This window comes from Pristiophorus japonicus, chromosome 5, assembly GCF_044704955.1.
Source record: "Pristiophorus japonicus isolate sPriJap1 chromosome 5, sPriJap1.hap1, whole genome shotgun sequence".
Lineage (NCBI taxonomy): Eukaryota > Metazoa > Chordata > Chondrichthyes > Pristiophoridae > Pristiophorus > Pristiophorus japonicus.
Window position 1 is genome coordinate 282,846,902 of NC_091981.1, and position 16,620 is coordinate 282,863,521.

The 16,620-nt window shown below is 44.9% G+C and overlaps 1 protein-coding gene across 3 annotated transcripts in view; it reads left to right on the forward strand.

Moving 5' to 3' along the window:
• Nucleotides 1-16,620, forward strand: part of ccdc13 (coiled-coil domain containing 13) — an 83,171-nt gene that overhangs the window by 48,424 nt on the left and 18,127 nt on the right. For 2 of the 3 annotated variants that reach the window (XM_070881726.1, XM_070881728.1), the window contains exons 8-11: nucleotides 983-1,159; nucleotides 2,419-2,625; nucleotides 5,566-5,720; nucleotides 10,638-10,721. In XM_070881726.1, the coding sequence (XP_070737827.1) occupies nucleotides 983-1,159; nucleotides 2,419-2,625; nucleotides 5,566-5,720; nucleotides 10,638-10,721 (623 nt within the window). The remainder of the gene's footprint in view (nucleotides 1-982; nucleotides 1,160-2,418; nucleotides 2,626-5,565; nucleotides 5,721-10,637; nucleotides 10,722-16,620) is intronic. The other variant, XM_070881727.1, reaches the window with a different exon arrangement.

The following is a 16,620-nucleotide window of genomic DNA, read 5'->3' on the forward strand; positions in this document are numbered from 1 at the left end:
CAAATATGTCACGTGAGATTAAAATCAATGATCCTGTATTTGTATTAAATTATGGACAAGGTCTCAAGTGGTTTCGGCACTGTCATGGCCAAAGAGGGGAGCAGGGTATTTCGGGTCAAACTTTCAAATGGACTCATTCACTGGAAACACTTGGACCAAATCAAACTCAGATTCATGGACTATCCTGAGCAACCCACCTTGGACCTACCTTTTTTGATCCCCAAACATACACACCAGTGGCAACCGGCACCACAGTTGACCACGAAGCAGAACCCATCATCCACAGCAGCCCAGCAGGGCCCAACACACCAGGCAGCCCAGCAAGGCCAGCTGTACAGCAGCCAGCGAGGGCCCAACAAATGATTCAACAACACCAGCTTTCACACCGAGACGATCAACCAGGGCAAGAAGGGCCCCAGATCGACTCACATTGTAAATAGTTACATTATTGACTTTGGGGGAGGGAGTGTTGTTATATATGTAGACTTGTAATAACTCTGTACAGCCACCAGAGGGCTTGTCCCCTGGAGCCCCAAGGGATCCCATAATCTCTTCGGAGCACAGGTATTTAAGGAGGCTTCACAGGTTGGAGAGGCTCTCTGGAGACCTGCAATAAAGGACTGAGGTCACATTTTAGTTTGAGCTCACAGTGTTCAGTCTGACTCTTTCTCCATACACAACAAAAAGAGTGTGGGGAGAAGGAAAGATAAAGCTTCTCAATAGCTGATGGATGGTTATTAGACTAAAAGGCAGTAGACAGGGAAGATGTAGAGAGAGGGAGTTATTAAGGGTGTGGCAACACATCAGGACACTTGAACACCCTTGTAGGACAGAGCAACGTCTGTGAGAGGTGGTGGCAATACTAGCCCAAGCAATACGAGATGATCTACTCCCGAATGGTCAAAGCTGTCATACCAATAGTAATTTAATTTCATGTCCTGTTATATATACACAAGGTGCACTTGCTTGTGTGTTTGCTTAGAAAATGACCGGTGATTATGAGAGGCTGAAAAAAGATCATGAGGAACTCAAAAACAAACTTGATGGAACAAAAGCCAGAAACAAAATTCTGTCCAACGAGCTGAAGACTTTGAAAAGTCATGTGGTGACACTTCTCGAGAAAGGGAAGCACGATGATGAGCTAGTTGGTGCATTACTGGTAAGAAATCTTATTTACTTGAAATAAAATAGAGGGCGGGGGAACATAGTACTTCAAAGAAATTTCATGAAAACAACTCTGGTTTGGTGTGATTGGTTTGACTAACCTAAATGAAATTGGCACTTATCACTCGGTGTCCTGGTCAACATCAAATCGAGTTTACAGCACAGAATTAGGCCATTCGGCCCAACTGATCTATGCTCCACATGAGATAAAACTGTGTATCGGCCAGGAATTGAACCCAGGCCTCTTGCGTGGCTGGTGAGAATTTTACTACTGAACCGCCAACACGCAATCATTCATAAATTAACATATACTACCTCTGCAAATTAACATCATTTTCATCATCATCATCATAGGCAGTTCCTCGGAACCGAGGAAGTCTTGCTTCCCCTCTTAAAATGAGTCCTTAGGTGGCTGAACAGTCCAATACGAGAACCACAGTCCCTGTCACAGGTGGGACAGATAGTTGTTGTGGGAAAGCGTGGGTGGGACAGGTTTGCCGAATGCTCTTTCCGCTGCCTGCGCTTGATTTCTGCATGCTCTCGCCGACGAGACGCGAGGTGCTCAGCGCCATTCCCGGTGCACTTCCTTCACTTAGGGCGGTCTTTGGCCAGGGACTCCCAGGTGTCAGTGGAGATGTTGCATTTTATCAGGCACCCTTTGAGGGTGTCCTTGTAATGTTTCCTCTGCCCACCTTTGACTCGTTTGCCGTGAAGGAGTTCTGAGTGGAGCGCTTGCTTTGGGAGTCTCTTGTCTGGCAAGCAAACAATGTGGCCTGCCCAATGGAGCTGATCAAGTGTGGTCAGTGCTTCAATGCTGGGGATGTTGGCCTGGTCGAGGATGCTAATGTTGGTTATTTATCTCATTGCTGACTGGGACCTTGCTGCATGCAAATTGGCTGCTATGTATATCTAATTAACGACCGTGACTGCACTAATGGTCCTTGCTAATCCTGAGAACATGTGGGCCATAGTCGGGCCCATGGTAAAAAGGCATGCACTTTCCAATTATATCATCGATATGTGACTGCCATTTAAATGAGGCCCCCGCTCCTCTGGGGCGGGCGGCATTTCCTTGTCTGAAGGCAGGTAAGTACAAATGGTGAGCGTTGGAATGAGTTGTGGACCTGCCCCACAAGCACCAACGGGCTGGGCTGTTAAAATTGACCCTTTAACATTCCATTGCAATGGGTAAATAGAACAAAAAGTTTTCAATTAAATGTTGAGACTTCCCTATACCACGGATTTTTTTAATAGAAACAGCAGAAGCAAATGATGGAGACTGTAGGTCGCTTGGGTCAGCATGAATCAAAGAACAAGGAAACCAAGCACAATCTGAGCCAGCACCGGAACAGCGACGCCCTGAAACAGGACTTCCTGGTTGGAGAGCTAAAGCAAATGGTGACTGAGCTGGAAGCCAAAGTGAAAGATCTTGAAGAAGAGATCAAACAACTGTTACTAAAGGTACGCAAATAGGGCTTGATCATCACAGTAACTTGATGCTGTCTCCGTGGTCTAAGACCTTGTGTAGAACCTGTCTGTGATTGGCTGGAAATAAACCTTCAGTCCTTCCAGCATTAAAGATGTTTTTCAATTCAAAGACCACTGATTATATTTAGTGTCTGATTAGAACATGGGCCAAAATGCCTTCCCGTGCCCCAGACTTCAAGAAGTCCTTTCCATTCAGAATCTATGAATTATATTCAGTTATCAAGCCCCTAATCAGCTCATAAGAACATAAGAAATAGGAGCAGGAGTAGGCCATTTGGCCCCTCGAGCCTGCTCCGCCATTCAATAAGATCATAGCTGATCTGATCATGGACTCGGCTCCACTTCCCTGCCAGCTCCCCATAACCCTTTACTCCTTTATCGCTCAAAAATCTATCTTTCTCCGCCTTAAATATATTCAATGACCCAGCCTCCACAGCTCTCTGGGGCAGAGAATTCCATAGATTTACAACCCTCTGAGAGAAGAAATTTCTCCTTATCTCAGTCTGAAATGGGCGGTCCCTTATTCTAAGACTATGTCCCCTAGTTTTACTTTCCCCTATGAGAGGAAATATCCTCTCTGCATCCACCTTGTCGAGCCCCATCATTATCTTATAAGTTTCAATAAGATCACCTCTCATTCTTCTGAACTCCAATGTATATAGGCTCAACATACTCAACCTATCTTCATAAGTCAACTCCCTCATCTCCGGAATCAACCTAGTGAACCTTCTCTGAACAACCTCCAATGCAAGTATATCCTTCCTTAAATATGGAGACCAAAACTGCACGTAGTACTCCAGGTGTGGCATCATCAATACCCTGTACAGTTGTAGCAGGACTTCTCTGCTTTTATACTCTATCCCCCTTGCAATAAAGGCCAACATTCCATTTGCCTTCCTGATTACTTACTGTAACTTTTTGTGTTTCATGCACAAGGCCCCTAGGTCTCTCTGTACTGCAGCAGTTTGCAATTTTTCTCCATTTAAATTATAATTTGCTTTTCTATTATTTCTGCCAAAGTGGATAACCTCACATTTTCCCACATTATACTCCATCTGCCAAATTTTTGCGCATTCAATTAGCCTGTATATATCCTTTTCCAGATTTTTTGTGTCCTCCTCACAATTGGCTTTCCCACCCATCTTTGTATCATCAGCAAACTTGGCTATATCACACTCGGTCCCTTCATCCAAGTCATTAATATAGATTGTAAATAGTTGAGGACCCAGCACCAATCCCTGCGGCACCCCACTAGTCACTGTTTGCTAACCGGAAAATGACCCATTTTATCCCTCTGTTTTCTGTTAGTTAGCCAATCCTCTATCCATGCTAATATATTACCCCCAACCCTGTGAGCTTTTATCTTGTGCAGTAACCTCTTATGTGGCACCTTATCGAATGCCTTCTGAAAATCCAAATACACCACATCCACTGGTTCTCCCTTATTCACCCTGCTCGTTACATCTGCAAAGAACTCCAGCAAATTTGTCAAACATGATTTCCCTTTCATAAAACCATGGTGACTTTGCTTGATTGAATCATGCTTTTCCAAATGTCCCACTACTGCTTCCTTAATAATGGACTCCAGCATTTTTCCAATAACAGATGTTAGGCTAACTGGTCTATAGTTTCCTGCTTTTTGTCTTCCTCCTTTTTTTAAACAGGGGCATTACATTTGCGTTTTCCAATCTGCTTGGACCTCCCCAGAATCCAGGGAATTTTGGTAAATTACAACCAATGCATCCACTATCTCTGCTGCCACTTCTCTTAACACCCTAGGATGTAAGCCATCAGGTCCAGAGGACTTTGTTTGCCTTTAGTCCCATTATTTTACCCAGTACTACTTCATTAGTGATTGCATTAATACCTATAGCCCCTTGTTTATACACTCCTTCCCTGGATGCTGCATGCAATTAGCAGCAAGCGGGTGGAGGCGGGGCCCAGATCCCCAGAGGATTTCCATGCCATTCTCTCAACTTAACTGCAGCCTCCCAGTGCAGGGAGAAGGCTTTGTAGCAGCCACCTCTATCTCCAATGAATCATTCAGTGAGCCCCAGACAATTAGGACAATGTTCCCACTATAGTACTGCCATGATTTTCTGCCCTTGCAATGGTAGGCTCCCTCGTGGCAGCGGGAATTTCAGTGGGAGCCCAGCTGCATATCGAACGAGCCTCCAACCCAGGGAAATGGGTTGAGTTAGGGACACAAACGGGGAGGGTGAGAGGAAATTCTACCACTTCCAGAACTGCCTCAAGAAGAGAATCCTAGCATCGAGTTATATCGTGTCCACAGCACAGATACAGGCCATTCAGCCCAACTGGTTTATGCTCCATACGGGCCTCCTCCCATCCCTCAGTGTCATAAGAACATAAAAACATAAGAATTAGGAGCAGGAGTAAGCCATTCAGCCCCTCGAACCTGCTCCGCTATTCACTAAGATCATGGCTGATCTTCGGCATCAACTCCACTTTCCTGCCCGATCCCCACATCCCTTGATTCCCCTAGAGTCCAAAAATCTATCCATCTCAGCCTTGAATCTACTCATTGATTCAGTATCAGTGTCGCTCGTATTTACTATGTACACAAATAATCCAGACTTCGGTGCTGAGAAAGCAATATTAAAATTTATTGATTGGAAGGGTGATTCCATAGTTTGGGAGGCTCTTCTGAATTTTTATTAGTGTGAAAGAGGATCCAGAAGTTTTTATGTAGCCAGAGCCAAGATTACCCATTAGCCAACGAAAAGTAATTCAAGTAGAATTGATCATTGAGGCAGTTTCAACCCGGATTAGATTGCTCGATGAAATGATCAATTTGACACCACCATGTATCATTTTGAGCGCACCAATTTTTGCATCTTGCTTGTTGCTATGAAATGCTCATGATCAGATGTGCCATATTGTATTATACAGCAACATCAGGAGAAGAAACTTGCAGCTGATCAGACGGTGGTAAATTTCCCTGAATATCGTGCTTCCTCAGCTCAGCTGGACAACTTCAGTGGACATTCAACCCAGAATCCTCTGACAGCTGATGGTGAGCTCTCAGGGAGATCACTTTCTGCTCGGTAAGACTAATAAGAAATTATGGAATGAGAAAAGGCTGTCCATCCCAGACCGTGCAAATTTTTGGTGCTCTCCACAAAATATGGCAGCCTTTGCTGTTTTCCGGTTTATGAACATTGCTTCCAAATTAGGGGCAGTGTAAAGCAACTCCAACATCTAATGTCAGGGGTTTTGGATATTAAGGGAATCGAGGAATATTGGGATAGTGCAGGAAAGTGAGGTTGAGGTAGAAGATCAGCCTTGATCTTATTGAATGGCAGAACAGGCTCGAGGGGCCGAATGGCCTACTCCTGCTCCTATTTCTTATGTTCTTGTGTTCTATGGCTATATTATGAGTTGGGTGGATAGGTTCCAGCCTAGCAGGTGAAATGAAGGGATACAACTTTAGACAATTGTACACATTTCACTCTGACATACCTCTTCACGTGAGTAGTCTTTGTTTCCTACCCTTCAGCCAGTTTCTTACCCAAACCTGGGGTTTACTCTGAATTCGCACAACCTTGAGTTGAACATGTAGCCTTTCATGTGGTACTTTGTTAAAAGTACCTTTTGAAAGTTGAGGTGCACCATTTCATTGGGCTTACCGCAATCCACTTGGGTTGTCACTGCCTTGCAAAAGTCGGTGAGGTTGGTCAGGCAGGAACCTCCTCTTCTGAATCCATGCTGACTACTGTTAGCTAGGTTGGTATTGTATAGATGATGCTCAAGTTTGTTCCTGATGACCAGTTTTATTATTTTACATGGAATGGAAGTCAGACTAATGGGTCTGTAGTTGCATTTGTCTATTTTCTTGTGTTCATTTTTCTTTTGAATATTGGCTTCACATAGTCTGTTTGCAATCATCTGAGGCCTCCGCAGTGTCCAATGACTTCCTCATAATGAACGCCAGTGCTTCACAAATCTCCTCCCTAGTCTCTCTTAGCACTCTAGGATAAATACCATCTTTTCCTGGAGGTTTATTTGGAGCCAATTCTCTATCCATGCTAATACATTTCCTCTGACTCTGCGTACCTTTATCTTCTGCAGTAACCTTTTGTGTGGCACCTTAGCAAATGCCTTTTGGAAATCTAAAAACACCACATCCATCGGTACACCTCTATCCACCATGCTCATTATATCCTCAAAGAATTCCAGTAAATTAGTTAAACATGATTTCCCCTTCATGAATCCATGTTGCGTCTGCTTGATTGCACTATTCCTATCTAGATGTCCCGCTATTTCTTCCTTAATGATAGCTTCAAGCATTTTCCCCACTACAGATGTTCAACTAACAGGCCTATAGTTACCTGCCTTTTGTCTGCCCCCTTTTTTAAACAGAGGCGCTACATTATGAAACCACGGAGGAAGTAGTAATTCCAAATATGCACCATTTTGTGCTCATCCTTGGATTCAAGCCTATTTTGCATCTTTTATGGTTTTCGCATCTTCTCTGACTGCCCGCTCGCTGCTGTGGTGCTGAAAGAATGATGTTACATTTGTGCTTAATTTCAGCTACTGTGCTTTTCCAGGCCCCTCTGATCACTTATTTAACCGTGTTTCTGCCATTTTTTGAATGTATCCCAGTGAGCCCTTCTCCTCTTTCCTGAAAGATTTAAACATGCCATCTCTCCTCCTCATCTCACTTTTAATTTGTTGCTCCATTTTGGGACACATTTGTTTCATCTGAGCTTGTTGGTTATGAGACCTTTTCACTTTTGCAATTTAAGGACTATGACAGTGTTTTCTGCATGGAAATAAAGCAGGCTTGACAATGCCGAGCAGTATACAGGAGTGGCTGACTCTCTCACCAGCTTTTTCCTCCTTAGGATGAGTTAATCTGACATCAGTAGTGGGGAAAATGTTGGAATCAATTATTAAGGATGAAATAGCAGCGCATTTGCAGAGCAGTGACAGGATTGGTCCAAGTCAGCATGGATTTATGAATGGGAAATCTTGCTTGACAAATCTTCTGGAATTTTTTGAGGATGTAACTAGTAGAGTCGACAAGGGATGTGGTGTATTTGGACTTTCAAAAGGCCTTTGACAAGGTCCCACATAAGAGATTGGTGTGCAAAATCAAAGCACAGAGAGTCAGGATAAATGGGTCCATTTCGGAATGGGAGGCAGTGACTAGTGGAGTGCCGCAGGGATCAGTGCGGGGACCCCAGCTATTTACAATATACATTAATTATTTAGATGAAGGAATTGAATGTAATATCTCCAAGTTTGCAGATGACACTAAACTAGGTGGCAGTGTCAGCTTCGAGGAGGATGCTAAGAGGCTGTAGGGTGATTTGGACAGGTTAGGTGAGTGGGCAAATGCATGGCAGATGAAGTATAATGTGGATAAATGTGAGGTTATCCACTTTGGTGGCAAAAACACGAAGGCAGAATATTATCTGAATGGCGGCAAATTAGGAAAAGGGGAGGTGCAATGAGACCTGGGTGTCATGGTTCATCAGTCATTGAAAGTTAGCACGCAGGTACAGCAGGCGGTGAAGAAGGCAAATGGCATGTTGGCCTTCATAGCTAGGGAATTTGAGTATAGGAGCAGGGAGGTCTTACTGCAATTGTACAGGGCCTTGGTGAGGCCTCACCTGGAATATTGTGTTCAGTTTTGGTCTCCTAATCTGAGGAAGGACGTTCTTGCTATTGAGGGAGTGCAGCGAAGGTTCACCAGACTGATTCCAGGGATGGCTGGACTGACATATGAGGAGAGACTGGATCAACTGGGCCTTTATACACTGGAGTTTAGAAGGATGAGAGGGGATCTCATAGAAAAGTATAGGATTCTGACGGGACGGGACAGGTTAGATGCGGGAAGAATGTTCCCGATGTTGGGGAAGTCCAGAACCAGGGGACACAGTCTTAGGCTAAGGGATAGGCCATTTAGGAGTGAGATGAGGAGAAACTTCTTCACGCAGAGTTGTTAACCTGTGGAATTCCCTGCCGCAGAGAGTTGTTGATGCCAGTTCATTGGATATATTCAAGAGGGAGTTAGATATGGCCCTTATGGCTAAAGGGATCAAGGAGTATGGAGAGAAAGCAGGAAAGGGGTACTGAGGTGAATGATCAGCCATGATCTTATTGAATGGTGGTGCAGACTCAAAGGGCCGAATGGCCTACTCCTGCACCTATTTACTATGTTTCTATGTTTACCTGGTCTCCCTGAGACTGGGAACTTGATGGAGTGTGAAATGGGACATGAGTCCCACCACTCGATGGCGCAGCCCAGCAAACCAGACTCCAGCTATACCTCAAGTTTAAAAATAAACATAGAAGTTGTAAACCTGTTTTTTTTTTGTGCAGCTAACACTACAGCAGTCATCAAATGCTAAAGAGTCAATTCAGTGCTCCCAGCTAGGAGCCCAGCTCAGACAATCGGGAATACAGGAGCCCTATCTTCAGCCTGGGTGGTTTCCTGCTGGGATTGCCCTTAAATGCTGGCAGTAGATAATTGGTGTCTCATTCAGAAGGCCCAGGATGAAATAGTAGCCTTGACTGATATTCAGATTCAACAGATGCTTTTCCCTGGGTGGCTAGCGCATGTGCCTTACGGCAGAAGAGTGCCACAATCGAGGAGGAGAAAATAAATCAGTACGGAGGCCAATCCGAAGTGGCCAAGGGCAAATGTTGGCCAGTGTGGAAGCAGCACCTGTTATGTTTAGAATAACTCCACAATGCTGTACATCTTAAGCTCAAACTGTTGGTCTCTTTATTGTAACTCCAGAGTGAGGAAGCAGCATGGTAGTCTGCCTTTTATACCTGCTTGCCCAGGATGTGTAGGTGACCCATGGGTCTCCACAGGTGCGCCCCCTGGTGGAAAGTCTTACACATTGGTAATGTTTACATACATAACAGCACCGTTGGCAGGTGGGTGAAATTTGTGCTTCTGCGCCTCTCGTCTGAAAAAGCGAGGCATCATGGCCATATAAAAAATTTTTTTAAAGGGAATTAACATGGGACGTGTAATGCATTTGCTTCATGGATTCTTTGCTTAAGAATTCATAGCAAAACATTGCTATTAAGAACTAAAATAAAAACAGAAAATGCTGGAAATCTCAGGGGTCAGGAAGCATCTGTGGAGAGAAACCGAGTTAACGTTTCAGGACATGACCCTTCGTCAGATCTCAATTAAGAACTAGTTGGTTTATTAGCACAGGTTTAGCAATCACACTACACATTACCAGTTCATTCACCAGGCTCACAACCACCTGTCTCATCGTGGATCCCGGGATGGCGGGACTGACATATGAAGAAAGACTGGATCGACTGGACCTGTATTCACTGGAGTCTAGAAGAATGAGAGGGGATCTCATAGAAACATATCAAATTCTGACGGGACTGGACAGGTTAGATGCAGGAAGAATGTTCCCGATGTTGGGGAAGTCCAGAACCAGGGGTCACAGCCTAAGGATAAGGGGTAAGCCATTTAGGACCGAGATGAGGAGCAACTTCTTCACTCGGAGAGTTGTTAACCTCTGGAAATCTCTACCGCAGAAAGTTGTTGATGCCAGTTCATTATATATATTCAAGAGGGAGTTAGATATGGCTTTGACAGCTAAAGGGATCGAGGGGTATGGAGAGAAGGCAGGAAAGAGGTACTGAGGTGATGATCAGCCATGATCTTATTGAATGGTGGTGCAGGCTCGAAGGGCCGAATGACCTACTCCTGCACCTATTTTCTATGTTTTTGTGAACCCAACTGACTGGGGTTTTATTGAGTCTTGTGACCATCACGTGACTGGCTAAGCCACTCCCAACTCAACAGCTCTACCAACTTGTGAGCCTGCTCATTGGTGCATACATTACAGGAGGAAAGGATAATATTGATAACATTGAAAACTCAGTAGGCGTTGGAGCTTTTCAGCATACATAACAGACTGAGATAATCACACTTTACCCAGAGGTTGTGCTTTTATTTTCTTGATCTCCAATAGCTCAGTATCCGCAATGGGCCACACTCTGATTGAATCAGCTGCCACGCGACCTCCGTCAGCGAATGCTGTAAGAAGATGTGCCAGGTTTGTTCATTTTTGTGTAAATGAGTGCTTTGTGCTTTGAATACAGGTCTGAATTTTCTTGCTCATAACTGTGCACAAGTGTTACTCCAACCCGACTTTCCATTCCACAAGGAAGAACGAACTTGCATTTATATAGCACCTGTCAAGTCCTCAGGACGACCCAAAGCGCTTCACAGCCACTGAAGTATTTTTTTTAATAGTCAGTGTTGTAATGTAGGTATGAATGGCAGCCAATTTTCTCACAAGCAGGTACCACAAACAGCAATGAAATAATTGATGAGTTAATCTGTTATGATAATAGTGACTGAGGGTAATTGGTAGCCCGGAGAACTTCCCTGTTCGTCTTCGAATGGCACCATGGGATCTTTTACGGTCACCTGAGGACAGATGGGGGACTTAATTTTATGGGCTACATTTTCCGCTTGTTGCCACTTCTGTTTTCACCCCGGAGGGGCGGTAATGGCGGCGGTAAGCTCTTCCGGGCGGGCAGCCAGCTTCCAGCGCCCCGCTGGGGATTTCGGGGCCGGTTTCGGCGGAGCATGGAGCATTAACGGAAGAGGCGAGCCAGTGTGCAACGCTCCTGGTTGCGATGCCGGCTCTATTTTTGGTTCTAGCCCAATCCGTAGCGCTCCGTAAAGCGCCATGCTGAAACTGCCTTTGAAAGCGGGCGGTCCGAGCTGTAACGGCTACAGTGAGGTAAGTAATGCCGACCTCAGGTAAGTGTGACTGTTTTTTATTTTTATTTTTTTGCGATTTATGTCGTGAGGCCGTGAGTTATTTATAGATATGTTGTTGGTTGGGTTTTTTCAGGTTTTTTTTTCCTCCCCAGGCCTCTGTTCGAGTGCTTCGAAGCCGCTGTTTAGCTCGGGATTTTTCCAAGCTCAGCCGGCCTAATGCCCTAAGAGAGGTGTGCAATGCCTCCCCTAGTGCTCCGTCCCACACTCGGGGCCCAGCTGCCCCATTTTGCAGACTGAGGCGCAAACTGTTCCCGGGCGCTATCAGGACTGCCCCGCCACCATTACCGCCCCGAAATCAGCAAAGCCGAAAATCCAGCCCAAAGTCTCATCCAAAAGACAGCACCTCCGAGAGTGCAGAACTCCCTCAGTACTGCACCTCAGTGTCAACCTGGATTATGTGCTCAACTCTCTGGAGTGGGACTTGAACCCACAATCTTCTGAGTCAGGGACGGGAGTGCTACCAACTCAGCCACAACTAATAGAGTGCCAATAATAATGTATTTATGGCAATCTTAGAAATTCTTTCTTATTCTGACCCCCGCTTCACACCATGCCTCTCCAGGACCATTACACTAAGCAGCTAGCACTTAGAGTTAGGTCACCCAATTGACATTAGCCCTCCTTCTTTTCCTGTTTCCCATTGTGCGCCTGCCAAACTGTGTCACTGTCAGTGGGGACATTACAAGCTTAAAGCTGATGGTTCCCTATACTGGAAGGTATCACTCCAAGTGTTCAGCTGTGGCTCTGTGGTAGTACTCCCACCTCTGAGTCAGAAAGTTGTGGGGTCAAGTAACACTTGATTGCACAGTCAGAGTCGCCGTCTTTCGGATGAGACGTTAAACCGAAGCCCCATCTGCCCTCTTAGGTGAATATAAAATATTCCACGGCACTATTTCGAAGAAGAGCTGGGGTGTTTGCCCAGGTGTGCTTGCCAATATTTATCCCTCAACCAACATCACTGAAAAACACAGATTATCTAGTCATGTTCACATTTCCGTCTGTGGGTTTTTGCAGTGCGTATAAGGTGGCCAAGGTTAGTGGGAAAATAGAAGATTGGGAAAATTTTAAACGACAGCAAAGAATGACTAAGAAAGCAATAAAGAAAGGAAAGATAGATTGCGAAAGTAAACTTGCGCAAAACATAAAAACAGATAGTAAAAGCTTTTACAGATATATAAAATGGACAAGAGTGACTAAAGTAAATGTTGGTCCCTAAGAAGATGAGAAGGAGGATTTAATAATGGGAAATGTGGAAATGACTGAGACCTTAAACAATTATTTTGCTTCGGTCTTCACAGTGGAAGACACAAAAACCATGCCAAAAATTGCTGGTCACAGGAATGTGGGAAGGGAGGACCTTAAGACAATCACTATCACTAGAGGGGTAGTGCTGGACAGGCTAATGGGACGCAAGGTAGACAAGTCCCCTGGTCTGGATGAAATGCATCCCAGGGTATTAAAAGAGATGGCGGAAGTTATAGCAGATGCATTCGTTATAATCTACCAAAATTCTCTGGACTCTGGGAGGTTCCAGCGGATTGGAAAGCAGCTAATGTAATGCCTCTGTTTAAAAAAAGGGGGCAGACAAAAGGCAGGTAACTATAGGCCAGTTAGTTTAACATCTGTAATGGGGAAAATGCTTGAAACTATCATTAAGGAAGAAATAGCGGGACATCTGGATAGGAATAGTGCAATCAAGCAGACACAACATGGATTCATGAAGGGGAAATAATGTTTAACTAATTTACTGGAATTCTTTGAGGATATAACGAGCATGGTGGATAGAGGTGTACCAATGGATGTGGTGTATTTAGATTTCCAAAAGGCATTCGATAAGGTGCCACACAAAAGTTACTGCAGAAGATAAAGGTATGCGGAGTCAGAGGAAATGTATTAGCATGGATAGAGAATTGGCTGGCTAACAGAAAGCAGAGAGTCGGGATAAATGGGTCCTTTTCGGGTTGGAAATCGGTGGTTAGTGGTGTGCCACAGGGATCGGTGCTGGGACCACAACTGTTTACAACATACATAGATGACCTGGAAGAGGGGACAGAGTGTAGTGCAACAAAATTTGCAGATGACACAAAGATTAGTGGGAAAGCGGGTTGTGTAGAGGACACAGAGAGGCTGCAAAGAGATTTAGATAGGTTAAGCGAATGGGCTAAGGTTTGGCAGATGGAATAAATGTCGGAAAGTGTGAAGTCATCCACCTTGGGAAAAAAAACAGTAAAAGGGAATATTATTTGAATGGGGTAAATTACAACATGCTGCGGTGCAGAGGGACCTGGGGGTCCTTGTGCATGAATCCCAAAAAGTTAGTTTGCAGGTGCAGCAGGTAATCAGAAAGGCAAATGGAATGTTGGCCTTCATTGCGAGAGGGATGGAGTATAAAAGCAGGGAGGTCCTGCTGCAACTGTATAGGGTATTGGTGAGGCCGCACCTGGAGTACTGCGTGCAGTTTTGGTCACCTTACTTAAGGAAGGATATACTAGCTTTGGAGGGGATACAGAGACGATTCACTAGGCTGATTCCGGAGATGAGGGGGTGACCTTATGATGATAGATTGAGTAGACTGGGTCTTTACTCGTTGGAGTTCAGAAGGATGAGGGGTGATCTTATAGAAACATTTAAAATAATGAAAGGGATAGACAAGATAGAGGCAGAGAGGTTGTTTCCACTGGTCGGGGAGACTAGAACTAGGGGGCACAGCCTCAAAATAAGGGGGGAGCCAATTTAAAACCGAGTTGAGAAGGAATTTCTTCTCGCAGAGGGTTGTGAATCTGTGGAATTCTCTGCCCAAGGAAGCAGTTGAGGCTAGCTCATTGAATGTATTCAAGTCACAGATAGATAGATTTTTAACCAGTAAGGGAATTAAGGGTTATGGAGAGCAGGCGGGTAAGTGGAGCTGAGTCCACGGCCAGATCAGCCATGATCTTGTTGAATGGCGGAGCAGGCTCGAGGGGCTAGATGGCCTACTCCTGTTCCTAATTCTTATGTTCTTATGCAAATTGGTTGTCGCATTTCCCACATTACACCACAAGTACTCAATTGGTTGTAAAGTGCTGAAGTTGTGAAAGGTGCTATATAAATTCAAGTCTAGCTCCTTTCTTCCCTTTGTTGTGGTGGTTCTGTAGTGATGGTAACACTGGTTCTCGGGTGACCAAACCATCTGCTGGACTGTACGGAGCCATCACCAGTAACCTCCATAGTGTGCAATGTGTGCTGCCAGATCTCTGGGGAATGTGTCATAGAAATGGGACGTAAAGACCCTTTTTCATGGCTTTTAAATTTTAACTGACAATCATCATAGATGCAATAAATTGTTATAATCTGGAACGCACTGCCTGAAAGGACAGTGGAAGCAGATTCAATAGTAACTTTCAAAAGGGAATTGGATATATACTTGAAAAGGAAACATTTGCAGGGCTATGGAGAACGTGCAGGGGAGTGGGACTAATTGGATAGCTCTTTTAAAGAACTGGCACAACCATGATGGGCCGAATGGCTTCCCTCTGTGCTGCACGATTTTATGTCAAAATCAGCAATTACAAGCAGCTTACAGCCCCACCTTTCTTGGAGTTCAGGGCTGCAATATGGCTTTTTTTTTTGTTCTTGGGATGTGGGTGACCCTGGCAAGGCTGCCATGAGTTACCCTGGAATGTGGTGGCCCTTTTGTACCGAATGTTTTTACAACTGAGTACCGTAACCACTCGGCTACAGTGCCTCCGACTGGGAGACGAAAGCCCAATTCGATTGATGGGGGACTGACTGATGCATTGAGTTCGAACATTATCCTCTGACCTGGGCTCGTCTAGCTCAGATTAATAGACTAAGTCTGTCTGCTAACTAGAAGGATCCCAGACAACATATCTGTCAGCGTGGTCTGTCTCAATCTAGTGCCTACTGGGGACTTGAAGCTGAGTGCTAAGCTGTCTGTAATCCAGTACAAATTGGACTAAGTCAGCAATCTTACTGAATGGCCATGAGGATGGCTGGTAATGACAACAATTTGCATTTATATAGCGCCTTTAACGTAGTAAAATGTCCCAACGTGCTTCACACAAGTGTTATAAAACAAAATTTGACAACCAGCCTCATAAGGGGATATTAGGACAGATGACCAAGAGGTAGGTTTTAAGGAGCACCTTAAAGGTGGAGAGAGGCAGAGAGGTCCAGGTCTAGGTCCAAGGCCTAGGCAGCTGAATGTATGGCTGCCAATGGTGGAGTGGTTAAAATCGGGGATGTGCAAAAGGCCAGCATTGAAGAGTGCAGAGGATTAAAGGGTTCAAAGCAGTTACAGAGATAGAGAGGCCATGGAGGGATTTGAAAACAAGGATGAGAATTTTAAAATTGAGACATTGCCAGACCGGGAGCCAATGTAAGTCAGCGAGCATAGGGGTGATGGGTAAACGGGACTTGGTGTGAGTTAGGATACAGGCAGCAGAGTTTTGGATGAGCTCAAGTTTATTGAGTGTGGAAGGTGGGAGGCCAGCCAGGAGAGCATTGGAATAGTCAAGTCTAGAAGTAACAAAAGCACGGATACAGCAGCAGATGAGCTGAGGCGATGTTACAGAGTTGGAAGTAGGCAGTCTTGCTGATGGGGAGGATATATGGCCGGTAGCTTATCTGGGGTTAAGTACAACACCAAGGTTGCGAACGGTCTGGTTCAGCCTCAGATAGTTACCAGGGAGAGGGATGGAGTATGTGGCAGGGACCAAGACAGTAGCTTCAATCTTTCCAATATTTAATTGGAGGAAATTTCTGCTCATACAGTATAGAGTGTTGGACAAGCAGTGTGACAAATCAGAGACTGTGGAGAGGTCGAGAGAGATGGTGGTGAGGTAGAGCTGGGTGTCGTCAGCATACTTGTGGAGCTTGACGTTGTGTTTTTGGATGATGTCGCCGAGGGGCAGCATGTAGATTAGGATGTAAATAGAAGCGGGCCAAGGATAGATCTTTGTGGGAATCCACAGGTAACTGTGTGGGAGCGGAAAGAGAAGCCATTGTAGGTGATTCTCTGGCTACGACTGGATTGGGAATGATGCATGGCTAACAGCAAGGGAGTGGTCTATTCAGACTGGTGCATTAGAGATGCTTTTCCAAGGTTGAAGTTTAGGTGCATTGTTCGGACTGTATAGAGGGAGCTACGGCCTGCATCAGAT